Consider the following 27,162-nt stretch of genomic DNA (forward strand, 5'->3'; position numbering starts at 1 on the left):
TATTAGCCAAGTAGATGGTTCCTTGGTGCTTCTTGGTGCTGGAATAATCTGAGGGTTTGAAGGCATATTAAAAATAGATTTAGGTATCAACCATTGAGTATGGCAGGCTGTAACTGGAGAAAGCCCTTAGACCCCAGGTGGGGAAGCTATGTGGGATGCTACTGTAAATGTATTGATCAGAAAGGACATAATAATTTATATATAAAGTTGACCCTTGCTCTTTCCCCAAAGTGGGGGGTGGGTGGGGTGGGAAAGAACCTAGAAAGTCACTGCTGGTTGTCATGTCAGCTTCAAGCTCTGGGCCTTTGACTTCATAGCACCTGCAAAAGGAACAAAACATGGTGCATCAGCAGCCTGTTTGGGCTGGCAAAAGAAGTTAAGCAACGTTTTCCCTCAAACCCAGTCCCAGTGCTAGTGTAGCTTTAGAATAACTTAAAAAGATATGAATTACTCGTGTGGGATGGATCTGAGAGTACTGATGGGAATGTGCTCCCATATTGCCTGCGGAGCAGGAGTGCGGTAAGCTCACCTCTCACTAGAGGGTGAGACCTTTACTTCACAAAGGGTAGCTTATTTACCTCTTCATTTAATGACAAAGCACTCTAGCTCTGATGGCTGGCCCTAGGTGATGGCACCTATGTATGAGATGTATGTGATGCCTTGAGTTCAGGCAGCCTGGATAAACCCAAGATGGGCATCCAAACTTCACCAGGCTCACTGGAACCAGTTTGGACCTTTAGGAGTTTGATGGCAGTTGTTTTTTATCTTTCTGAAGGAATAAGAGAGCAAAGAAATAACTCAAAGGTGTGCTGTTATCTAGCAAGATAAATAATTCCCACTTAACTTTCTAAAAAGCAAGGCTTAAAAGAGAAACCTTTTCTGATGGTGGGTAACTCATGCTGTTGTTCATGTTGATGTTCTTCATGGAGATCAGAGTGATGCTGTTATCCTTCTGGCTTGTGCCTGCTGAGCAGCTGTCAAGAAGAGAAGGCAGTGTTAACTACTCTGGAAAATGAGAGAAGGGAGTTTGCGCATAACTGGAGGCAAACTGGCAAGGCTGTGGCCGTCTGGCACATGGGACCAGGGCTGACTTACGCTGCCCTTTGAGCTGCTGTCCTGATTCAGGCACATCCTTAGTGCCAAAGTCACCTGTCAGAACACAGGAGATGTCTGGGGAAACAAGCAGTGCATTCAAATTTGAATGCGGTGCTGGTTTGCCCAACAGAAAGCACCATTGTCACCTGTGTCACTACTTGTAGGCAGAATCAAGGCGCAGTTTGGATCTGGTTCTCAGTGACTGAATTAACCCTTCTAGCCCTGCAGCCATTACCAGAACTGGAACAAAAGGAAACATTACCGTGTCCCTCTGTCCTATGCCCTTAAGTTTATTTTTCATATAAAGGGAGCCTTGGATATTTTTACATCTGATGCTGCTGCTTATGTATTGCCAGTGTCTCTCTTAAGAGTGAGAGTTACAAGTGTTAGGAAGGTGTAATTCCCATTTCTCCGTACCCTGAGGGCTGGGATATGCATTTAGTGCCAGTGGAGACTGGATGACTTTGGGGATTAGGGTGCCCTGGGGCACAGTCCTGTGCTCTGATATGTCCTGCCTCAGTGGCTGCAGATCGCTTAGATCATGATCATTAAGGGTATTTGTGATCCATTGATGTTGATGCAAATTTGGCACCTAAATACTTAGGGACTTTGCTCTGTGTGTCCCTTGCCTCTTCCCAAAGCAGGGTTTATTACTTTGGTAGGAAACTTTCAGATTGAAAAGTAGGAGCAACATGTTTTGGTCCCTTCCAGCTCTTGAGCTCTTGTTTCCTGCTGCTTTCCCCTGTGCAGCCTCTCTTCTTGGTTAGCAGTCATGGACCACGGGATTCAGATGGACCATCCTTTGCTTGGTACTTCTGTTCCAAAGGTCTCTGGATTGGGGCCCCTTATCCTGCTCTTGCTAGATAAAAGTAATAGATGTTTTGGAAGATATTTTTGGGGACCTGATCTCATCTCACTGAGGGTGCTTTGAGATCCAGAAATCCAGGTTTAGACCTCAAGTCTGTATATAGGCAAAGAAAGACAAGCAAACTGCTTTTGGAAGGTGATGAGTCTTCACAGATATCAGTGCAGCTTTGAAATGAGGCCCCTAAATATTGAACTTCTACCTTTGACTCCATCAGGCAGACGGTGAGGTGCTGTCACTGCTCATTTTGGGTTTTTTACCTGTCTCAAAGATGTCTTGAAATGCTCCCTTCCATCTTTTCCTTGCTAAAATTAGTTCTGGAATAAAATAGGCATTTTCAATAGGATGTGAATAATGTGAGCAGCCTTACCTCTCTGACACCATGGAGGTCCCTGGTTTCTGTTTGTCTGGAGGGAGAAAAACAGTTAGTGATGTACAGGTGAGAAAACATCACAGCCAAGCATTAAAATAAGTCAGTTATATTCAGAATTATGTTGTACAGGGTTATAAATGAAATCCAAATGAGATTAGAGACACCATGGGGGATACTTGAGAGTTGATTAGAGAAAATTCTTCAACTAACGTGACATACAAGCAGGACCGAATGCTTTGCTGCCTGTTTAGTCACTAGCATCCTTTGGTCTTTTGGCAGTTACCGTCTTGGGTAGAGCAGCCTTGCCCTCTAGTGGGCACTGCTTAGTGGGAAATGGGATTCCTAGGGAAAAGGGAGCGTCAAATCCGTGAGTTTTGCTGGAAGAGCTGCCCACCCCTGGGAATCTGCACATCTAACTGCAGCAAACTTGAGACTGTTCCTTTGTGCAGATGGGTCTGGGCTGGGGCTCTAAAGAGGTGGTCACACTACATTCCTAACTGCTGAATCTGTGTTCCGGTTTGGCTTCAAAAATCTCCCCACCATGTAAGCTTTTTAAAAGCATCTTTTAGGAATTACCAGATCCGTGTAGAAACTGATGACTTTTTTGATTAGGGAAAGACAGATCGCCCCAGTCAAATACCTTCTGAGTCCTTTGAGCGATTACACTTGAACCTCAGGCTGACCACGCTGACCAGTATGATCACAACCACTATCAGGATAACTATGAAGCTGATGACACCTGGGGATGGAGGAAAGAACTGTCTGTGATTGATATAACAATGTACCTGTCCTCGGCTTCTGGGGTAGCAGAGAGACTTTGACTGTCATCAAAACTTGGGTAGGCAATCAATATTTTCATTGAAATGAACATGGTACGTAATAGGCAGAGAAGTAAGTAGTCACTCAAGTGAATGGCTTTATCTTCTTGTGTTTTAGCCTCAAAAGGCTTCTGATGAATACTTAATTGGTAAGGCAGTGCCAGGAGGGCAGAAGTCAGCTGATTACGCTGGAGATTGATTGAAGTCAGTATTCCCTACTACAGTTGGTAAATCTTATCCTAAAGGTATATAAAGTCAGATAAATACATAATGAAATGGGCAGAGACAAGCTAAAGACTGTGAATGATGTTATCTGTCTCATAAACCAGTGGCTAACTGCAGATTTGATTCATAATCTGGCCTCAATAAATCAAACTATTCTTTGCACAGGAATCTTGTCCTGTTAAGACTGCCTCAGGACTTCTTGTGGCTTCCCTTGGAGGATATAAGCAAATGATACTTATGAAGTTAACACTTGACTTTTAAAAATGCTTCTGAAATAACACTTTTTTGTATAGTGTGATAGAAATGAGCAAATTGGGTTTTTTGCTCATCTTCATGGAGGAGGTGGACTGTATAGCCCAAGGCAGAGTGGGTCTCTTAAATCCACCCCGTGCCTATCTTCAAATCTATTGCTGGGTTAAGGTATGGCATCTCTTGCTCTATCCTTCCACAGTCTGAAGGATGCGGAGGACTTGGCTGCTTCCTGCCAAGCAGGGTGCAGCTGTACAGGGGAAAGCAGTCAGGCAGGGTGGGAATGCAGTCCGAAGAGGTTTGCAGGAAAAAAAAAAAGTCTGAATCTGAGCTTCCAGGCATGTGTTTATTCTAGACCCTTTCAGGGCAACCAAGGCATAGCATGGGATCATTTGTGCCCAGGTCTTGTCCTAACATGGAGCTGGGGCAAACACTGGTGCTGGGAGCAAGATCCCAAGCTCAGGTGTAGCCATGATGGACTTTCAAATTGTCTGTCCCGTGTATACTGGATATGGCTGGGAGTATTTATTAGGTGCTTTGTTGCCCACTGGTGACAAGTCTTTTTTCACAAGGGTTTTCCCTTGCACTCTGAAAACTCCAGGATCAGGCATGCTGAAGAGGAAAACTGTGGAGCCATCTCCAGGGAAGCATCTTTGAAGCTGGGTGTCCAAAACAGCATGGCCTGGTGAAACAGACCCCCCCATCCTCTCCCCAGGTTGCACAAGACCTTACCAAAAGCTGCCACTGTCAGTGGTGATTTATCATCTGTTGGAGTGGGCATAGGCAAGTAGCCAGAGGACTTCGGTGTTGGGGTAGCTGGCTTAGAGGTGCCTACAAGAAGGGAAAAAGGTAGCTTTATATATAAGTCTTTCTTTCAAGGCGGGGAAGAGGATTCCTAGCAATGCTAGAGGACCTAACTCGCACTTGCACTTTATTGAAGAGAAGCTGGCCAGCCCCATCAACGTTAACAGCAAAGTGACCAAGACCTATGTGGGAATTGGATTGCCTTGGTGTGGCCCCTTTTATCAACAGTCTGAGAACACCGGCAGGGTTTTCTGCTGGGCCCCTAGTGATGAAGCTGAGTGTGGCAGGCGAAGGACTCATCTGGCTGTGTGTTTGAGAGGGAGGCTTGTCCTGTCTCCCTCCCTTTATAACCTTTTGCCATGGTGGCACCTTTCCTGCTGTGACTCACAACCACTGTTCCCAGGTTCAACAGGTTGCCCTAACGTGCTGCTTCTGTGGAGCTTTACAGGATTTTCAAGGGCTAGATGGGATGGCCAGCATCCCTCAGGTACTCGTTGGCCATTCACCATGCTGCGTTGAAGGCAGCAGTATGATGGCCTTGCCTCTGGCTGTGAAAAGGGCTATAAAATACCTAGCAGTAATCATCTCTCTGCGAGAGAAAGGAGAAAGCACCTTGAGTTGCTGATGTTGTGGTACTCTCGCTTCTCTTGGGCTCTTGACCTGCATAGAGGAAATGCAGAATGTGAGTATTGTCCTTGAGTGTCATCAAATAACCAAAAGAATTAATGGGCATGCGGGAGAGGAGAACGGATTACAGTAATGCTGATGATATCTGGGAAAACGTGGAATTTGTACGCGGGCTAAAATCTTCCCACCAAACATACTTTGTACTATTTTCCATGTCTAAACAGAAACTCAGGGAACCAAAATTCAAATACCCTTGTAAACTGTTCAGGTTCTGCAGTCCCAGATGAGTTTTTGGGCAGAGACAGCAATTGAATACTGGAAGAATGAACTGGGAAGTTTATAGATTTGCTATTGTTCATAAACATTGAGACTTTAAAAAAAAAATCTGCTTAGGGGAAGAAATTCTGCAGATTGTGGGCATGGGTTGCCTGTTTGGCTTGTCCTTGTCCTTGGAATTAGTGAGTATGCTGTCCTGGGTTATCTAGAAGTCATTAAACTAGTTTGAGTTGGGCTAACTTGTACACCATATGTAGTCTAGCTGTGGCAGTGTAGAGGTTTGTTCGAGCAAGGCCTTCAGTTCTCAGTGGGATAAACTGGCTGATATGAAGCTGTTTGGTTTGTGACATCTGCTTCTAAGGCCTGTGCAAGCAAGTTTAAAGGTAGCCTGTGTGTTTCACTTGCACACAGAAAAAAAATCCTTTGCTGCCTCCTGGATGTGTGTTGAACGTGCAGATTTTCTGCATTGACCTTAATGAACAGCTACAGGCCCTGTCAGGAGACTGAAAATAAAACTTGAGAGCTGCAGAAGATCATCTGTAGGTCAAATAAGATCTTCTTTCCTCCTTTCCCTCCCCACCTTCCCAATAGGAGCATTGGCCAGAAGTATGTGCTGCCTGGAGAAGTGTGAAACAGCTCCTGGCACTCTGCAAGTGGAGCGCAGGGCGTGCAACTGAAACTGGGGTTCCTGTCTTGCAGAAAACATCACTGTTTTGGAACGTAATTTTGCCAAAAGTCAGAAGAAAAAGGGGAAACAGTATGAAAAGGGGAGAAGGCATGAAATAACAAATGTAACCGGTTCAGAAACCACATGGAGCAGAACAGTCCTGAGAAGCAGGGACTACTGCTGTACAATTTTTTCACCAGTCATCAACCCTTTTGTTTCATTCTGAAATTGTTCTTCTAGCCATGGGCATGGGCAGAAGCTGTGGTTTGCTGAGCTTGGCATGGATACCTCGTCCCTGGAAAATGTTGGGTCTCTCACACAGGAGACCTCGCTTTTGGAAGCATCAGCAACATTTCTATAGCCAAAGTTGTATGGAGCTTTCCAGATATAAAGCAGGGTTATAATTAATAGCAATCTGCTCTGATGCAAAGGGCTCTTGGCTTAGCTGGGCACAGGCGTGCTGGTTGGACATCTGTGCAGGCAGTGCTGACCACAGGTTTTTAACCTTGCTTGTGTTAGAGAAGATCTGAGAAGTGCTTGGAGAGGCAGAGCAGTTTTTGTCTTGACCATTGCAGATTTTTGAGACTGAATCTTTAATGGGGAATCAGCTCAGTTGTCAGATTTCAGTCTTCCCACTCACTTGGATTCTGTCCTTACTCTGAGAAGACTCTTACTGAATTCTCTAATTTTTGCTCACAGGCTGGGTTAAGCAAACTGTCAAAAGCAAAATTATTTTTTTTTAAAGGATATTAAAAGGGCTCCCTTTTCCTAAACATAGATCAGTCTTTCAACTGTTCAAGTTCATCCCAGGCAGGGGATGTTAAGTGTATTTAGTCTTGTGTTTTATCACTGTTTGTAAGGATACCAGACATGATTTTCGGTGTTACTGATGGCTCAACCCCAACATAAAGACTAGTGATTAGACAACCTGCACCATGTGAGCCAAGTAAGCCAATTGCCATGAAATTATCTAAACTTATTGTTACTCTATAAAAGAACAAAGTACCTTGTGGTGGTGAAACGGCTGTGCTGCTGCTTCCACTAGACTTTTCATCTGGATAAAGAAAACATGGGAAAGGAGAATTAACTCTTGAAGATGCTACTAATTGTGCTATGGAGAGCTATTGGGTTTCCATGGGGTAAAAAACTTTGTTTGCATGAGACGTCCCCTCCAAACAAACATCAAGGTGCCCAACTAGCAAGATGTGCAGTCAGTTTAGAGAGCGTACATGAGAGGTGAGCTTGGGAGGGGTCTGCTGGGGAGGTTGGGGTGCCTGTAGTTCCTCCACAAAACACGCTGGTAAAGCGTGATCTGGCTTTTCTGATAACGGGCTTGCTGTGCAGCTGCCAAGTCTAGGTCATGGCTGTGTCCAGCCCTGTGCTTTTGGGAAGCTGGAATGAGCTGCTCTTTTAGCAAAGACTCTGAGAGATTCAAAAGTTGCTGCTACTGAATAAGTAGCATGGCGTGGACTAGCCCAGTCTTTCTGATGCCCCCAGTTTTGCTTGGATAAGGAGGGATGCATAAACAGGTCCTGCCTGAGCAAAAACTTGAGTTTTTCATACTTACCTCGCACAGTCAACGCTAGAGGTGTTGTAGTGACGGAAGAGGATTTGGCTGTAGTAGTTTGACCCACAGAGGTGAGATTCAAGTTGGTTGGTGGTGCTGCTTTTACTGAAGGCTCTGTAGAGGAAGCATAGCGTGACTTCAAAGAGCTGTGCTCACCTCAAGCTCTGCTCAGGAACAGTTTGGAGGAGGGCATGGCTATTGCAAAGAGTCCTCAAACTCCTTGGGAGTTATGGATAATCTGCTAGGGAAAGCATGGGCACAAGTTGGCAAGGAAATGGCCTTCGTCCTGCTGAGAATCAGGGAGCTCTTGTATTTTGGCATTAGCTTTTGCTTTTTTTTAGTGTACAGAGGTGCTGAGCTGGCAGAGCTCAGGAGACACATGGAGAAAGTCTGCGTTTTGCCACTGCTTTTTTCCCTCTTTGAAAATGAAGGTATTTTTATCACTGGACACTTTAACTGGCTAGAGCCATCTGGCACCCACGTGTATGTGTGTTTGTTATCTGAAATGTGAATTTTTATGTTTCATTTCACTGAGAGTCTCTAAGCACAAATACTTCAGTTCTTGCAGTGCTCTGGAGGCTCTGTCATCTTCCTCAACCTGCTACTCAAAGCTGCATAGCAAGAACATCATGCAGAGCAAGATGTGGGGGGGAAAAAGCTTTCAATAAGACCTCTGCAAGGCAGAGTGGATCATCAGCTTGGAATTTATAGTCAAGTTCCTTGTCTAGACTTCTCTTGGCTTTCCAATAAAAATGAGGAAAGAGTGAAAATATTTTTAAAGGTTTTTTTTGTGTGTCTGCCCCCCTCCCCCCCCCCCGCCTCATCCATATGCTTCACCAAAACACCTGAATTTAGGAATAAGTTTCTTTTTTCTGCAAGGCATGGAAGCAGAATCTGAGATCTTTTTGAGATCTTCTTCCTTTATATTTTTGGGGTCCCTTTGGAGGGGTAGCTATGCTTAGAAAGACTCCGCCCCCCAAAAAAAGGTAGCAGGAAGAGATCTGCCTCCAAAGATCCAATTAAGCTAACAGATGTGGATCTAGACTTGGAGAGATCCCTTCTTGTGTATTTGGCTTTGTGTATTTTCAGACTGAAACATGTAACTTTCTGCTAACACCTCCCTACACTGACTTCCAGGCCTTCTGTGTGACCGCGTACACGTGGTAGTGTCCTGAAGCTGGTTTCAGCAGAAGGGGAGAACAGAAAAAAGAGAATACACTAAGGGAACGCCTCAGAGGTTCATATTGCTTTTAAATATTTTTCTGTCCTTATGAGTGATTTCTGTTTCCATGAAGGTAGGTAACAAAGCAAAACCCCCAACATGAATAACTGAATTAGAGCTAAGGCAGTGTTCAGTCCCTGTGCTGACACAAACATTGTACAGTTTAGGACAAGCCCCTTCATGCTTCCCCTTTTCCTCTTGGAGAGACGGGAAACATGTTGACCTGTTGTACGGGAGGTGTTGATGGTGTGCAAAGCACTGGAAGATTTTAATTAAAAAAAAAAAAAAAGTGCAGTCAGGCTTGTCAAGAGAGCAGTATTTAACAGTAAATGTAATGCAGGGAAGCTCTTACAATGACTTCATTGCTGTTACTTCCATCACAACACTAGGAGCCAAGGCCAGACTTGGTATGCGAGGCACTGTGTTGCATGTACTGCACACACCCGATGGTTCTTCCATGGAAGAGCTGCTAAGCAAAGCAGGTGATGCCAGGTAGGAGGATGCAGCAATACGGATGCCGCTCAGCCTGGCTTCTTGCCTGCGTTCTGGGCAGTCACATCCTTTTTTGCACACAAGATACAAAGCCCAGGGCTTTCTCTGGGTTGTGACCTGCCGGCCCTGCTTCTCCCTATTCAATTTAGTGATTTTTCCTGGTTCTTGCTCACACCTGTGCCTTGAACCCTCTGGGGTGAGCCGGCTGGATCAGAAGCCCTTATGCCACAAAACTTCCTTCTTCCCCATTGTTCTTATCTAACCTGCTGCTGCACAGCCCCATTTATTGCTGGATGGCCCAGCTGGACTGAAGGTCAGACCAGTACAAGCCAGGATGCTCCTGAGCTGCACTCTTAGGTCTCAGATGAGCGTTATCTGAGGTATGGTTCTTTACTTCAGGGCTGTGTGTTGTTGATAGGGATTGACCTGTAACACAAACAGAGAGACATGGAGGTGACATCTCCTACACGTGCTCCTTGTTGGTAGGATCCCTGTAGGGAGGGTTGAAGGATGGGCCAGAAAGAGGCCATTATAGCCAATATGAGCTGAAAGGGTGATGGGGGCAAGAGATGCTAAGGAGGGGGTTTGTCACTGGTGTGGCTATAGGGACCTTGGCTCTGAGGCTATAGGGACCTTGGCTCTGAGGATCTGTGGAGGGAAGCATGCTAATGGAGAACTGCTATATAACAGCTGGGGGGAACTGAGAGCAAAGAAGAGGCAGGATCCCTCTGCTTTCACTAGGCTTCCTGAAACACAGCATTGCTTTCTTCCAGACAAGGTTGGGGGCAGAAACCAGAAAAAGGGGAACCAGGTAAGGTCATCTTCTGGGGTGCAGTGCCCTCCATGGCCCCCGCAGATGTGGGGGTGAATGATGATAGATGGGGCAGGTAGAGGTGGGCAACACAGGGTCCTGGGAAAAGGATGGGAGGTGGATGGGAGTTCTGAATCTGGTTCCCATTTGTGGACCCTGCATTTGCATCTCCATGTGGGTATGTGCATCCACAACCAAATAGACATTTAAAGCAGATCACAACCCAGGAGGTACCTGGGTTACAGCATGGACAGGGACTAACTGGTTTTCTAAATCCATTGGGAACAGGACTAGAAAACAACGACTTCTAACTCCAGCAGGGAAAAGGGAGGCTGGGCAATAGGAAACTGCCTTGACATAAGGAGAGTGAGTTGCTAGGAGTGATTGTGTAGGAGAATTATGGGATATCCTTCTCCACAAGTTTTGAAGAGCAGGTCAAATGAGCATCAGTCTAGTAACAGACGGGATTATGGACAGATGTAGCATCATTTACTAAGTCAACTAATATAATGGAAAAAAAAAAAAGATCTTTTGGGCACATGGTTGCCCTTCTTGAAGAGGTAGAGATGCTTCTTTCGAGAAAGGGGGATGCACCCCTTTGCAGCCCTGTCGCCTGGGATACTGTGGGGCACTGCCTGCTCCCCAGGGCCAGCTGACTCCATGGAGAACGTGCAGTGACTTGGGCCGTTTCCATCAATCCCAAGAGTTTGCCAAGTTTTCTCTTTGTCACTGGGCTTCCTCTCCTTAAACAGCTTTACAACACAATTTCTGGAGATTGGTTTGCAAATGCCTTAAGGTACTGTGTATACATTCAGCACAAAAAATAATGTGCTGAGATCATCATGGGGGCCAATATCCTCTAGCAGCTGCCAAACTCAAACAGCTACTTTCTTGAAAATTCCCTTGCAGAAGCCATTGTCTTGTTCCTCCGTGGGGAGAAGTAGCTGCTTGTAACACGTTTTCTTTTTTAAATTATCACAGGTGCTTTTTCGTGTACATGGCATGTGAAAGTATCAAGAATCGCTGAAGAAAGAGCTACTCTCTACACTTAGTCTTTGTTGAAGGAAAAGGGGAATGAAGGTGCTGAGCTGGCAGTTTAAATTTTTGGTGCAGCTAAGGAGAAATCTGAGAGCTTGAGAGGAGCCTCTAGGGGTGGGAGGAAGCTTAGAGCAAGGGAGCTGACATTGCTGCCCTGTGCTGCTATCCATGATGGGACCATCCTGTGGGCTAGCTCCAGCACCCTTGGCACTAGGGCAAGAGGATCATACCCAATGCTTTCTTCCACCACAACTCAGCCCCTCATTGAAGGTCACACCAGAGCACTGGCTCATAAGGAGCTCTCCGTTTGCAAAAGTAAACCTTGGCATTATTGTAAATAAGATGAATAAGCAGGTTTTTTCCAGTACTCATTCCCTGGAGTTCACCTGGCCAAGTAGATGCTCACCCTGGTCTGCTGTGTTTGAGCTTTGCTGTGAAGTCACTGGTCTTGCTGTGAAGAGGCCAAGGGATGGAGATCCACTTCTGGCACTTTGCTCAGGAGTAAATGGCCCTGGCTTTTTAAGCACCACTGCACGTTATTTCGAAGTGGAGCATGTCTGGCTCTGACTTCTGGCCACTGCTGCTTGTTATGCCTTCCCTGCCAACTTAAATAATCAAAAGTCCTGTTATATGAGGTGTTTTCTTTTGGTGAAGGTGCTTAGCATCCTGGCTGAATTACAACGGAGGAGGACAGATGTGCTCAAAGCAGGAAGATACCCAAGTCATGTCGTGGGTCTGGGCAGCCAGACGGGTATGAACAAGAAAGCGCCACGCGTCGCGGCTCCCTGCAGACGTCCCCGGGGGACTCTCGTGCAAACAGTGCTGGAAACCATTTCCTCCTGGTGCCTCTGCCAGCCCGGCCCTGCTACACTCCATGGAGAGCCCTGGCTATATAAACAGCTAACAATAATAATCAGGACGCAGCCAGCGCAGCTGTAATTGCAATAAACATCAAAGCCATTCAAATAACTCGCCATTGAGCATAAGCACTGCCAAGATATTTTTTGCGTGTTTGGGTGCAAGTGATTTATAGCCAGATTGTGCAGTTCTAGGTGGAGATGGGGAGCTTGCTGAGGGCTCTATGATGGGAAATAAGGCTTTCTACTCTTGCTGTAATGGGAAACTCCTGATAACCCAGCAAAGCCATAGGGCTGCAGAGGAGCACATCACAGCAGCAGGTGCATTTCAGCTCTGACTCAGTGCTAGCTGCTTTTCAGTTAATTTATACAGAGGATGAGCCGGGGAATTTTGGATATCTGTTATTTGCAGTAGTTCTGAGAGGTTACATGTGAGTGCTAGACTGAGAGCAGAGGGGTCTTTCCATGGAGCCTTCTTTCACAGCAGCTGAGATGTTTCCAGAGCCAGCAGCTCACCCAGCACAAAAAGAGAATGATGTAACCCAAAAAAAGGTGAATTTTAGGTATTTCTGGTTTGGTATTATTTTTCACAATCATAGACATTTAAAGAGTGGTTTCTCCAGCTGCTGCCCAAAGAGAGGCACTGACATTTACAAAACCCAAATTTCACATCAGAGCCTCCATATAGCAACACTGCTGTAGCAGAGACCTGGGCCAGCTGTTGGAAACACTTCAACAGGGTTTAGATGAGGCTCAAGAAGGGCTCGTGCTGTCCAGTCTGTATTCATGGAGGGATGGAGTCACAGGGAAGGATCTCTGGCACTAGTATGAAGGCACTGGGACTGGTCCTGTCCACTCGGAACTGGTGATGGAGAGGGACCATCTATCCCCAGTGATGTGTAACTCTGGACTCGCTGGACTTTTCTCCTTCCCTGGCAGTTTTGGGGGGAGATGCGGTGATGTCCTACCTGTCCCCAGGTAGTGCATTTTGTGGCAGGGAGCTGCAGAGCCTGTGTGGCATTGTGCAGCCTTGCTGTACCAACCTTGGTGTCACCCTCTGCTTGCAGGTTGCATAAACAAATGCTTTCAGAAAAGAGACCTAGCCACCTAAAAGTAGACTTTTCAATTCATATATTGGCACTTCTGTCAAATGACCCATGACAAAAATATACTGTTCGCTTAATGCAAGTGCAGCTGTTTCCTGGGTGAAGCACAGCAGCTGCTGAAGCAGCAGAGAGCAACAACACCCAGTTCTTAGGACTTTCACATGGAAAAAAATCCTGCATTAGGAAACCTGGAAAAAAGAGAGCTCTGCAAAAGTCTAGGTCCCATTTTATTAAGTGCCTAAAAAAGGTGCCTGTGCCTTGAGGGTCACACAGCAGAACAGGTAAGGTGGAAATTATGGAGGAGAGAGAGGAAAAGTGTCATTATGCAGGCTGGATAACTGACAGCCTAAATCAGGTCCCAGATCCACAGAGGTATTTAAGCATCTAATTCCCAAATGATATGGGGGGGTGTTGGCAGCTCACTGCCAAGTGGTTCTGAATTGTAACGACTCAGCCAAAGTGTTATGGAAAGTTTAGAGAGCCAGGAATTAAACCCGGATCTCGTCAGCAATTAAAATTAATCTTAGCCTTCCTCTACTCCTCCTCAAGGGCTGCACCCAGCTCTGGGCATCCTCTCTGAGCGTCATGCTCTGTGCTCCTCTCTGGTGAGCTGTTCTAGCAGCAGATCTTAGAGGAAGTAAATTAAAACCCACTTGAATGTAGAAAACAAGCTGGGAGACAAACAATGTGGGGAAACTGCATGCATAGAGCGGGCTCTGCCACATCACTGTGCATGATGAGGTCTGTTTTTTCCACAAAAAGTGGTTGCTCCTGGAAGAGGAAAGCAGCATGGCTTTTCTCCTGGCTGAACCACCACTGCTCCATGGTGCTTGGGGAATAAACACCTGCTCCATCAGGCTGCTGTGCCAGCACCCTCCTAGCTGCTTACTGGTTCCAGTTTCCTCTGTGACCTGCTTGTTTTAGAGCTGTGTTCGCTCCTGGTCTCTGTAGTGCTGGTGGTGTGGGTCCTGCCCTTCTCCTGGCTACGCTGCTCCTAGGGTTTGAGCCTGGGTCTGGGGTTTTGGAGGAGGAAATCGCTCCATGCCCAGTTCAAATGAAACATGGGGTGACCACCTATCCAGGCCTGACGGGAGTTGGAGCCCAGTGTGTGCTTTTTGCTTACCTACAATTTTTTTAATAATATTATTCATCAGCAGATCTCAAAGCACTTTGCAGAGGAGAGGGGTAGTGTTAGCTCTGCTTTGTTTTATGTAGATGGGGAAACTGAGGCACAGAGGAAGCGTCATAAGTTGCAGGCTAGTTCAGCAGTGCTGCTTTTGCACCTTGATGAGGCTACCAGCCAAGGTCCTGACATTGTACAGGCCACCTCACAGGTGGTCCTTAGCAGTTTGTATGATTTTGTTCCAATTGTTGTGTGCTCCAGCTGCTGTAGGAGATCCGCTGCTGTATTTGGTTGTATGCTACACCTCCGGACAGGCATCCACAGAGCCCTGTGACAGCACATGCGTTTACCATGCCCTGCAGCAGCACAGCCAATGTGGTGGATCAGTGGTAGGTGCCTACCAGGCATGTCTTGCATCCCTCAAGTTCGTGGAGGCTTCTTGCTACTGTTTCCAAGTTTATTCACAAATTTATTATTCTTTCTAGTAATTCCAAGACTCCCCAGGTTTACTCGGGCATTGCTGGTAGCAGCCAGGCTGTGTGGTGTTTGTGAACCGCCATGCAGAAATGTGATCTGCTGGGATCGGTTCAGCTCCCACCTAGTGACCCAGGAGACAAGGTGTGTAAGGGGCTGGTGGCAAAGGGATTTCTCTTTTATTTCCACTTTCTTTTCTTAAGTCTTCTGGCTTGAACCCCAGGGGAGCAGCTGAAGGATGTCCCTGCCTGGATGCAGTCATTTTAGTGCATCGGTGCTGGGTAGGCACCATGCAGCTGCTGCCTGAAGTGCTGAGTCTTGCAGAAGCGGCAGCTAAAGAGCAGGTAAAGATTCTTGGCCTGACAGGCTTCATCTGAGTCCAGATTTTAAGTGAGTGGCCCTGGTGATATCACCTAGGTTCTATTCCTAGATTTTAAAGCAGTTTATGGAAGAGGTAATTTTATTATCCCTATTTCATATCTGGGAAAAACACGGTACGGGAGCGTTATGTGGCTGTGATAAGTGGCAGACACAAAGCCCAGTGGTCCTGTGTCTCCATCTGGTGCATTGTCAGCTGTGACATGTTTCTCCCTCATTTCTGATCACACTAATTTCAGTGTGATTCAAGATTTTTAGCAACTCCAGCGTCACTTCTAGCTAACGTATGAGAGGAGCTTATTGAATCGTATGTCTGGAGCTGCTCGCTCAGAGCTGTGCTGCCCTCAGGAGTGTGCAGAGTCTGCAGTTGTGCCTGATGATGGTGGGCAAGGTGGGGGACCCCACTAGTGTCACCACCTGCTAGTAAGGCAGTGCCATTTAACTGCATCCCTGGCGTTTCACCAGGTTTGTAGGAAGTTTCATTAGCTACTGGCATTAGAGACAAAATGTCCTTGAAACTTTTATATCTCCACCCCTGCAGCCAGAGATAGAGGGGACTTTGCCCCTTTCTGCTGTGCTGGGATGATTCAGCTGAAAAGTAAAAACAGGCCCCCCCAGCCCATAAGTCTACAAAAAAGACCAAATGGGAGGTTCCTCCTCATTATGATGGTTGGGTCGTGCTGAGTGGGCTACTCCGGGCAGTGGAGTAATGAGACCTTCTAGCTGAGGCTTTGCAGTGGTGCCCTTTGCTGGTGCTACACAAGGTGGACATCTCCCTTTTCCAGCCTTGGGCTTAAGCCCATGCCTTGGCTTTCCCAGCAGGAGCGTTCCCAGCACTGGGTTACCAGCACTGTTCCCTTCCAGGGACACCTGTTGTTGACTCACCTCTTGTAAATGGGACATAGTTCCTGGAAACCGCCTCTGGCCACTTTGGTCAGATTTGCGGAGTCATCTGCGTGTTTCTTTCGTGTTACTAGAAGGGAGCAGTTTGTTTTGTGAATAAACATTTCTCCTAAGTACCTCCTGCTTTCTCTTCCTCCTTCACCAGATCAGAGTTGTGCTGGCTGCTCCTTTTTGGCCAAGGAATCAGTTAGGATGCACCCGATGCCCTGGTTTTAGGATGCAAGCACTTCCAAGGTCTCCTGGTAGCTCAATCTCTGTCCTCTAGCTGCACCCCATGTTTTCAATTGTATCAAAAATATATATATCAACATATTTATATGTTTTCAATATACTATGCTTCTCATGGTATTATCCATCCACTGGCTGTGGCAGACATAAGGAGAGCAGTGGATAGAGTGACAGTGGGAAAATCCTGCTGGGTTCTCATCAGCTTCGAGGAGGAATTTTTGGTGGATGTCTTTTGTCTGGAAAATGCCTGCCCATTGTAATGGAAACTGTTCATAGGAAGAGGTTTGTTTGGACAAATTTTCTGTTATGTGCTTCTGGGGGAGGAAAAACAAGTTGGAAATGTTCCAAACCTTCCCACTTCAGCAATTTCAAAATAACAGTATTTGAACCTTCCTTTAGAAATAACTGTGAGAGCTTAGAAGTTTAAATAAAGCAATAATAAATTCATTAATAAATTAACGAACTTGCACAAAGTTTAAAAAAAAAGCCTGTGCAGAAACAGGTGGGTATTAGTTTCCATCCAAAGCAAATTCTGTCTCTCCTGCAAGGTTACTTCCACCTCCTCAGGTGCAGGGAGACCTCTGAGCTCTTCTGTCTTGTTCAAGAGCCTCTAATTCCCTTCTCCAGCTGCCTGTGTGTCAGGGAACTGGCAGCATCACTGACCCTGTCTCTGCCCCTTGCGCTAAGCCTGCTGCTTTGCCTTGCGCAGAAGCTTTGCCCCCAAAGTACTGCGTCACCTTAGTGACTTTGCTAAAAAACTAAAAATAAAATTAAAGCCATTTCAGAACTCTTGGATCAATGCAAAAAAGTGAGACAGGATATATGACAGTGGGGAAGGCCCATTGTTTTGGTCGAAGCTGGAGAGGTGCAACTGCAGCATCAGCTGATGCACATCGAGCATCAGCAATGCCATTATCGTCTGTAGGCATTGGCCCTGCTGGTGTCTGGCGCTAACTGCTAGATACACATCTAGTGAGAACTGCTCTGTGATTTTAAGCAGACTGTAGAGGACAAAGTGATGCGCTCAGAACTGAAGGACGGAGGGTGGCATCCCTTCCACCTGATGCTGCAGCAGCTGGGTCCACCTGGGAGGTGAATCTCTGGGGGCAGTGCGGCCATCAGTTCCGCACTGGACAGGGGGCTGGATCTCGGTGTGATGCAGCTGAGCCACAGAAGTTGTCTAACAACCTCTATGGTATTCCTGTCCTGTGCAAACCATACCAAGTAGTTTTAAGGGAAAACCAGCGTTCTGGCCAGGCATTAAGGAGCATAGCAGTATGGCCAAGGGGTCTCGAAGTCCCTTGTATGATACCAGCCACAATTCATCGCTCTGCTGAAGCCAGCAGTATTGCCCTCTAATGAAGAGAGAAATTCTCCAACCCATGTGCTCTTACTTCTCAGAATTACACAGCTACTAACTGAATTGGTTTCTATATTCTCTGCCCTTTAAAAATCCCATTATTATCAGCACAGTGGCTGTAACCTGTAGGCAACTTCTATGGTTTAATGATAAAAACTTTGGGTTGGAGACACGTTACTTTTAAGTGGTTGTCTATTAGAAGCAGCAATGATGTTGCAGTCTATATTGCTTTGAATGCTTTTCAGCTCCTAGCTACTACAGCTGTCAGCAACAAAAGAGGTGCCTGACAATGCAGGAAAAAACAACCTGTCACCCCTCAGAGCAGGAAACCGGCTCCTTCATCCCACACCACAACTCATGTGGGAAAGAGAAGTTAAAGTAGAATTATCACAAAGGAGCAGAATTGGCACAATAAGGATGAGGCATATTCTGTATGAGTCTTGCGCATGGTCTTTGTATTTATATCAACGAGAGGAAAAATTAAAATCAGCCAAGGAAAAAATACTTTTGAGGAAAATAATGTCCTGTACATTTAAATGTTCTACTTTCATGCTTATTACTTCAAAACACCTCAGCATTGTAACCTTCAGCAGAAATACTCTTTTTTTTAACCAGGAAACAGGTTCTTTTATACCAGCACTGTCAAATCAACTCCATAAACCTGGTATGGCCACATTTTTCCCAGCAATCTGACTCCTGCCACCCCTGAATTTAAAGGCTTAGCTTTCCAGTGGCAGCTACTACATGTTCAAATGTCTAGCTGGTTCCCGTTGGTGCCCCCTGTGAAGCCAGGCTCCCCAAATCCCCTGCCCAGCACTGCTTCACCCTCCCTGGGTTGTGAGCGGAGCATCTCACCTCGGAACAGCATGCAGCCGAAGAGCCAGAGGAGCGGATGGATGGACGAAGGCAGCATCTTCTCAGTGGCTTGTGGCTCTGCAGCCCTGCTAAAAGTCTGTCCATCTCGGGAGGGACAAGAGGGTGAGGAGCAATTTGCCTGCCTGGGCTGACTCTCACAGAGCTTCCTGTTAAAGAATAGAAGGAAATGGGCTGAATCCACAGGGGAACTGTGTTTTTTAGCCCATTATGATTGGAGAGGATATGAGACATCGCTTACCGATGGCAAAGGAAACTTCCCCCTCAGTTTGTTGGGGGATTCAGCTCTCATAGTGGGGGAGAGCGGTGGCACGGCAGGCCTGCCCTGCTTTGGGCCTCAGTAGCTTCCTTATGGTGCTTGGGTTTTTTGGGAGATGCTTTGTTTGTGGTGAGGATGTGCGCCCCACGTCCAATCCGCTCTGCATCAGCTGTGAGGGCTGCAGGCTGCATTGGTCCTTCCTTGGCAAGGAGCTGCTGGAGGAGGCAGTCCTCCCCTCCTACCTGAGAAGGGATTTCTTAACATCTCCAAGAAGGATTTGGAAATATTTGCTCCTCGTGGAGCCAGGAGCCAGCCACTCAGCAGCCAGTGCTGCCCCATGCCCTGTGCCTCCCTGTGCAGCTCCAGTGAGTCTGGGCATCAGGATGTGCTGGTTTTGGGATGCTGGCTTTGGGATGCTGTTTTTCAGGTAGCAGCAGCATCCGTACCTGCAGGACATACAGCACACGGCAGACATTGACTTACCCTAACCCCAGATCCTTGACAAGGGGAAGAACTGGAAAATTAGGCTGGTTCTGCCCCGCAACCAGCCCAAGGAGCTTGGAGCATTTGGTTTCTTGGCCCCAACCTTGGGATGCACTTGTCTATGCTTGTCCTGTCTGTCTGTCTGTCCCCTGCTGGCATAGTTTGAACTTCAGTAGTAACAAGTTGCCCTGTGTTGGATGTGAATGGGTGTTTGGGGGAGGAGAAGGGTCTTAGTGTCCCCATGTGGGAAAGGGTCCCGTGTCCACCCCTCTTGGAGGGTCCATGTGGGTGTTCAGGATGCAAATCCACAGGATTGTGTCTCCTGGCTCAAGGGGCTGGTCCAGCCCCCTCCCACAGCCCCCTGAAAAGCTGCAGAGCCTCAGCCGAGGGCAACAGAGCGGCTCCTTCACTGCATGGAGCGCATTGAGGGGGTGTCTTATGCTGCTGGCAAGGTCCTTGCTTTCCATGACTAGGAGACAGCGGCAGGAATGGAGCAGATCTCCCACACACTGCACAGCTCCTTGCGTTTCAGTGTGTCTCTTCAAATACCTCCAAAAACTCAAGCAAACCATCAGGCCAAAAGCAGCCAGCATCCCACAACAGCCTTTGCTTTTACAAAGCCTCTGGTAGTAGCCTCCCCCATCATTTTTTCTCTCTCTTGCACAGATGTGATGCTCAGAGATTATGCTGTAGATTAAGGTTTTACTGAATTCCGAAATGAGTGCAAATTCCCAGAAGCTCTAATGTGTGGCTAAATCTCTTCTGGATGCTCGGCTGGATGAGGGAAGAGGCATTTCCCACCCCGTCCTCCCCACGTGCAGGAAAGACAGAGCCCAAATATTCACCCCAGCTGAGAGCCTCCAGGTAAGAGCGGTGTTCTTTTGCGACGGAAAGGTGGGGAGACATGTTTTGTAATGGCTAAAACTCCACAGGATCCATCTTTTCTGCTCTCAGAAGTGCTCAGGGTCACGCCAGGTGGCAGAGGGTCTGACCACATGGCATCCCTGGACCGAATGGACGGTACCTGCCTGTGTGCAGGGGTAAATGCTGCCAGAATCAAAGGCATCCCTGCAGCCTTGCTCGCATGACCGCTGTGCGAGGGGAGAGGTGTGTGAGCACCAACCTGGCACTGGCTCCTGCCTGCAGCCCTGAGTGGGTCCCAGGGTCCAGAGCTTCGCCATGGACTCACACCGCTGCTGGCCATAGCAGTGCTGACGAATGGTCCTTCCGCAGCAGCGGGAACCCCCTGGCAGAGAATATCAACCCTGGGGCTGCATCATCTCTCAGGGTGAGGGTCCTTCCAGCCTGGACCATTGTGTTGGATATACTTTGCTGGGCTTTGCAAAGAGCTAACGTGCAGAAGGGTGATTTTTTACACTGATTTCTTAAACTGCATTAGATTTTAAGTCCAAGTCAGTGGAAGGAGGGAGGTTTCCTGCAGTTAGGCGGCTGGGGGTTGCATGTGTGCAGCTGAAGGGGCGGTAGGTGCTTTCTCCCCGAACAAAAGGGCGCTTGTCTGGCAGCAGGCGAGAGGAGGGGTTTTTCCGGCGAGGGTGCTTGACAGCGAGGGAGGGGGTGGCGGCGCTGATGTGGCACCAGGCTAGGTAAGGGAGCACCTCTCCTGTCTGCGGGATGAGCAGGCACTTCCTCCTCTGCCCCGGGGAATCCCGGGGCGGTGTGGGGCCAAGGCGTGACGTGGCAGCCTCCGAGGTGAGTCTGGCTGCACCTACACCAGAGAACCATCCTGGAGGTTTTTCTGCTGGTCCTGCCATCAGCTTCCCAGCCTCACTGCTGGAGACGATGATTCCTGTGCATCAGGGACACCAAGGTACCCCTGTGGGGCTGGGGAGGGCTCTCCCTCCCTCCTCTCCCCCTGCTGCCCCCTGCTCCCACCCGTGCTGGCTCCCATGGGATTTTGTGGCTGTGGCACGGGATGCCTCGTGGTGTGTTTTGGTGGGGTTGGGTCTCCCAGGGAGGTCCCCATGGGGTTTGGTCTTGGATTAGCACTGTGGGGCTGGGGGCGAGGAGGGGAGGGTGGAGGGCTTCCCACCAGGGAGCAAAGTGTGGTGGGGAGGGAAGAGCCCCATGCTGAAGGTGTCCCGGACAAGGGGACGCAGTGCATTGCTCCCCAGCTGAACGTGTCCAGGGCACTGTCCTACAACCCCAGGTATAACCACCAAAATTTATCCTGTCCTGTGAGCCTGAAGGAGGGAACATTTACGGGACCGTCCCATTCCCCAGGTGCTGCAAGTGCAGGCGGGACCTGCCGACACAAGGGCAGGAGATGAGGACATTGGACAGCCTCTGCTCCGTGGTCACCCCTTTCCACCCCATGTTTCTCTGTCCCAGGTCAGCCTGCTCAGCCATGAACACCTCCATGCCCGGCAGCCAACTAAGACAGCCCGAGCCCCAGGACGTGGCTGCCTTCACTCCCATCTCCATTGTCAGGAGCGTGACGAAGAAATCTGATGCCCTGCCCATGATCTCAGTGATCGTCGTCATCTTCGTCCTCTTGGCTGTCTTCATCATCATTGTGGTGCACTACGGTCCTCACCTCCGCACTGTCCAGATCACCCTCTACCATGAGCCCATGCCGCAGGACCTGGACAATGGGGTGTACCTCACGGACTGGAAGAAGCTGGGCTCCCAGAAGAAGCTGCCTGCCCAGCCCTGCCAGCGGGAGCCAGCCAGCGTGGATGTGGCTGGCATAAGCTGCCAGTGCTCCTGCAAGCATCACCTTCCCTGCAGGAGTGCTGAGTCCAATGTGATCGAGATCACGTACCTGTGACAAGGTTGTGGGCCCCTTGGGCAGGACTCAAGGGACCATGTCCTACTGGAAGAACAGTGACTGGGATGTTAGCTTAGCCCAAGACTCACCAGTTCCCACACATGGAGGTTGTAGCTCCCCAGGATTGTGTCTCTCTCCAGGTAGGCTCAGCCAGAAGGTTGAGTGTCACTGCAGTGACCCATCATCAGCCCCTAAAAGTCCAGCCCAGGGGGTGCCACTGTCCCCAGGCAAGAGCTGGGTCCCTAGCCCAGGCTCTGGGGCTGGGTCAGCCTATGTGGAACAGCGTTAGCATCTCTTCTGGTTTTTTTCGCCCTGGTTTTACCTGTCCCATGCTGTCTGTGAGTGGCCAGGAGAGCTGTCTTGGTCCTTGCCTCAGCTGGGGACCTCTGGGCATATGCTTAGCCCTTTGGCAGGAGGTGGAAGTTACATCATCTGGAATTGCTTTCCAGATTAAAGATGTTTCCATATGCACAGTGTCCTCACCATGCCACTTACATGCTGCAGAAAAACCTGCAGCCCCTCTTTTCCCCCATGCCACAGCCCCTTTTCTTCCACTGTCCTCCTTCCTGCCAGCCCCAGCAGTGGGCTCAGCCCATCGTGGCAAACAGCCAGAGGAGAGGAGGCAGCACCTGAACCCATGCTGGTGTTTCAGCGGCAGAGCCGGTGGCAGAGGGCAGCATGTCCAGTCCCCCAGTGGAGGCGGGTGAGAGAAGAGAGGTGACACGGCAGAGGCAGGAGCACATCAGCCACCCCTCGCAGCTGGCTGAATGGTGGTAGCAGACTGTGGTGACCTGTTCAGCCCTGGAAGTCTTTCTGCTCCTGGAGGCACCGGGCATCTTTCTGGACAAGAAATTGGTCTCGGTTTCTTCTCACTCAGTGGAAGCTGGACATGGAAGCCGGTCTTCAGTGCGTGGGCATGGAGGACAGTCCCTGGGGAGGGAGCACAGCCTCTGGAATCACCCTCAAGGATTTATTCTGCTGAATAGTCCCAGAAGTCAAAACACGGCTCCTGCCTCTCCCCTCCCAACCCCAGAACAAAAAAGCCAGATCTGTGTCCGTCCTAAGCCGCACCCCTGTCACAGATCCCTCTGTGCACTGTTGGGCAAGAAAAGGGGTCTTTTACCTGTTCCTCTGGGCACTGGAGGTATTTCTGGCATGGCAGATGCTCTGGCATCCTTTCTCTCACTTACTTTAAAGCAAAGTAGTGGTTGGACTTGCTGGAAAATTTTAGTCTTTACAATAAATCTAATTTATATTACTTTTTTTTTTTTTCCTCTGTGTGTGTGTGTGTGTGTGTGTTTTCTGTTTTGATATTTTCCCCTTTTTGTTTTCCAGAGGTGATACTGCATTATCCGCTTTCCTATGCCTATGTTAGATGAGATAAGATCTATCATTTCAATTGAAAATTGCTGAGTCACATCTCCCTTTGCATGTCAAAACAGGGCTTATTTTTTAATTTATACATCCCTAATTAGCAGCACCACCTGAAGAGCTAGCCACCTTCCAGGGACACCTCTTTAAACGATGGCTGTAGTTTGTGATAATCCAGGTGGTCACCCATGGTGAGGGCTCAGCCTAAGAGCTTAAGAACACCCCTTACAACCATCACAGCATCTGCATTGTGGTACCCAGACTGGCTACACCGTGTCTGGAGGACACCGGCTGTGTCCTGAGATGGTGTCACCTGTCCAGGGTGAATTGGTGGAGCTGTCACCCAGCTTTCGTGGTTGTGTCGTTTCAGATCAGGGAGCAGCTTGCTTCAAGACAAAGTCTTTAATCAGAGAAACAGGAGCTTTTGTGGCAGCTCACACTGAAGGACAACCGCAGCAGGGAAACATCATGTTTGCAAAGAAAAGATTAAAAATGTCTAAGTATTAATAAAGAGAAGGATAAAATAGATAAATATTACTAGAACTCATTGACTTGCAGCCGCCGGGGACTCATAAAGGTCTGATTTATGTTACGGCATGCCGTGGCCTAGATCTATCACTTGTGGAGGAGCTGGGGAAACCCCGCTGCTGCAAAACGCTTTGCCATTGTTCAGGTATTTCAGGTTGTCAAACTAAAAGCAAATAAAACTGGCAGTGAATGGTGGTGCTGATGGGGCTCCAGTTTCCCCCATATTTGTCCTGTGTTCTGATCCTTCCAGCCCAGTCCAGGAGCTGTCAGCAGCCCCTTCTATATGACTTTTTCTGGAAAGATCTAGTATTGAAGTTCTGGCCTTGAGGATTTTTCCCATGTATTTCATTTGCAAACAGATACTTAGATATAACCTTTTGAAATACAGGAAAGAAATTACTCTAAGACTCATAATAGCAAACTAGATCATAAAAGCAAGTGACAATCTTTTGCCAGCTTTCTCCTCCAGAAGGACACCAAGGGTTAGATCTCAACTCTGCTTCTCATTGCTTTCTCCTACACAATAAAATGTCGTTTTTACAGATTCTCATCTTTTATATTTGGCCAGCTCTAATGCTGTCTGCTTATAGGATTGCTCTTTGTAGCACAAGACTTTATAAAATACATTCAGTTTCTCAAGTGGCAGAGGCTGTGTATGCAAATTATTATAACATTATTACTCTCTATTCAAACACTGAGCTTGTTCCAATTTATTTCACTTATAACTTTCTTCCCCTCCTTAACAATAATCTTTTTATGAACCCAGAGCAAGAATAGCTCTCCTTATCATACCCTCTACACAGGGGAGCTCCTGGTGCACAGCAAGCATGAGCTGGCAGATACTTTGCAGTTAGTTGCTTTTCTCAAAGCCAGAAAGCCAGATTACTGTCTTAGGAAGCTGCTGCTCTTTTTTTTTTTTTTTTTTTTGTGTTTTTTTTTGGGTTGGTGGGGGTTTTGTGGTTTTTTTTGTTTTTTTTTTTTTTTTTTTTTTTTGAAGCTGCTGTATCAGTTATTACCTCTGCCCTGTTTAGGGATTGTGTGCACCTCTTCTTATTTCCCTCCTAATTAGGGTGTTCACCTGCTGCAGGGGGAACACCTATATAACCCCTGCGCAGGCACATAGCTCTCAGAAGCATTTAGCAGGGGTTTTACAGCTGGGGTTGCAGGATGCTCTGCTCATGATGCTGTAGGGTTGCCTAAAATTGTGCAAAATTGAGGGAGGCATCCAGAGCATCAGCAGAGGCTGAGGATGGAGGGGAGTTGCAGTGTCACCCAGTGCCTCCCTGCAGGGCTGGGAGCCAGCTGAGCCCGGCTGGGACCTCTGCCTTGGCGTGAGGATGGTCAGAGACCCCCCTCGTTGGAGGTTTGCTGCTTGCGGAGAGCTTGGGGGCTCTCTGCGCCTCGCTGCCCATCGGCCTGGGTGCTGGGGAGGGCCTGGGGACTGCGGCAGAGCCGAGCGCGGAGCAGGAGTGGGCTCTTGTGGCGGAGGCAGCCAACTGCACGCTGTGCGGGCAGGGGTGCAGGCAGCAAGCTGGGGTGGCGATTTCTCCTGCCTCTCTCCAGCATCGGTGGGAGTGCAGCTAGGGTAAGCCTGTGCTTGGAGGGATGTGCCTGCTTTGGGGCTCCCCGGTGCAAGGAAGGCATTGCTGGGGGAGGCTGCAAGGAGATACAGAGAAGTCTTTGCTGTGATGAAGGATGAGGTCCTGAGCAACCCAGCCCAAAAGGGACCTGACTGGGGTGGGAGGCTGGACCAGGTGGCATGTGGAGGTCACTTTCAGCCAGTGTCACCTTCTGATTTTATGGAGAAGATGAGCAGAGGGAGAGCCAGGGCCCCTGAGAGAAGGTCCATCCACCTCTTGCAGATTTGGGTACTTGCTGTTTGGTGTGAGAGGGTGAATCATTTCCTTTGTCCTGAGAAAGGTCCCCCAAGAGCCTCCCCAGTCCCTGCAGGCAGCTGAGGATGGGGCAGGTCCGGGGCCACCTTGTGCATTTGCATCCAGCTCTTAAAACATCTAATGCACAGAGATAGATTAAGAAAACATTTTTTTTTTTTTTTTTTTTTTTTCTGCTGAAAAGGGAGTGATACTTCTATAAAAGCAAAGCCTGTCTTGGAAGGGCTGAAAATTGGGACAGTCGAGGGGAAAAACAGTATGATCCCTGGTGTAAGGGCACCAGCTGGTGAGAAGCAGCCATGCTTTTACTTGCTCCATCTAGATTCACAGCCATCTTCCTGCTGAGGATGGTGCTCTGAGGTACAGAGCTGAGCCTAGAAGAGAGTGTCTCACCTTGGGGTGCATCCTGTTGTCTATGGCCTCTGTGTCCTGACCCTCAGACACCATTTCCCACCCTATGGAGCAGCTGTAGAGCAGAGATGAGACCAAGTCCTGCTTCCCTGAATGGTCCACATGATATGGTAAGGCCTGAACACCCTGATGAGGCCAAACCTTGGTAAGTCTTTAGTCATGCTCATTTTGAACTCTTCTCCTTTTGATGTGTTGTTTTTCATTATTAGATTTGAAAAAAATTTTCTCTTCCTTTCTCACTTTTATGTTGCCCTATGCACCTTACTGGTGATGTGCAGCACAGCCTGTGGTTCCCAGCTAACACCAAGCTAACCCAAAACGACAAACAAAATTTGAAGACCGCCAGCTGTGCAGTGGAGCTCAAAATAACATGGTTGGGCTGCTCTCTGCCCTGTGATGGACGGTGAGTGTGTGGTGTCTCAAGTACAGCTCTGCACCCCTGGGAGGTTGGGGTGTCCCCTGCATCCATGTCTTTCTCTGTAGCCTGGAGAGCAGCTGAGCTTCAGAGGAGCCAGATTTTCACACCAGTAAATAGCATTTACATCTGCTTTGGGCACTGATAGCATCGTGCAGAAGCTGAAGAATACTACTGCAATAATTGAATATAACTGATGCTCTTTCTGAGCTTTAAGTGAAAGGTTTTAGGTGCAGCCAACCTCCTGGGGAGGAAACTTTATGTTCATAGACACAACATTGTCTATGGAGGTCTTGAAGCACCTGCATGTTGGAAACCTGCCTGCATGTGAACAGGAAATGGGAGGAGGCATGTTTTGTTTTTAGCACCAGATCTTATTTTACTGCCTGTGCTTCTTGCAAGTCTCAGCTCAACCCCATTTTTCTTTTCCATTTTCTTTGTTGGCATTACTTTGCCCACCTTCCACCAAGATGCAGCTGGTGTGGTTTGCAGCTCAGCAATGCTTTTGCAGCATCCTGCAGCCATCCTCCCTGCAAACTGCTGATGTCCTGATGACTTGGGGTTACAGGTCTAGTCTATAGGGG

General features: G+C 48.1%; 2 protein-coding genes across 2 annotated transcripts; one reads left to right on the top strand and one right to left on the bottom strand.

Annotated features, from left to right (window-relative positions):
- Window positions 1-847: 847 nt before the first annotated feature.
- Window positions 848-9,740, bottom strand: ECSCR (endothelial cell surface expressed chemotaxis and apoptosis regulator). Its single transcript, XM_075715644.1, has 8 exons — window positions 9,651-9,740; window positions 7,567-7,678; window positions 7,006-7,053; window positions 5,042-5,089; window positions 4,358-4,456; window positions 2,974-3,072; window positions 2,331-2,367; window positions 848-974 (listed from the first exon to the last, which is right to left on the bottom strand). Exons 1-8 carry the CDS (start codon window positions 9,738-9,740, stop codon window positions 848-850), a joined length of 660 nt encoding a protein of 219 aa, XP_075571759.1.
- Window positions 9,741-21,538: 11,798 nt separating this feature from the next.
- Window positions 21,539-21,961, top strand: SMIM33 (small integral membrane protein 33). The gene has a single exon (XM_075715930.1). The coding sequence runs from the start codon at window positions 21,539-21,541 to the stop codon at window positions 21,959-21,961; it is 423 nt and encodes a 140-aa protein (XP_075572045.1).
- Window positions 21,962-27,162: the final 5,201 nt, after the last annotated feature.

Source organism: Pelecanus crispus, chromosome 8 (assembly GCF_030463565.1).
Source record: "Pelecanus crispus isolate bPelCri1 chromosome 8, bPelCri1.pri, whole genome shotgun sequence".
Taxonomy (NCBI): domain Eukaryota; kingdom Metazoa; phylum Chordata; class Aves; order Pelecaniformes; family Pelecanidae; genus Pelecanus; species Pelecanus crispus.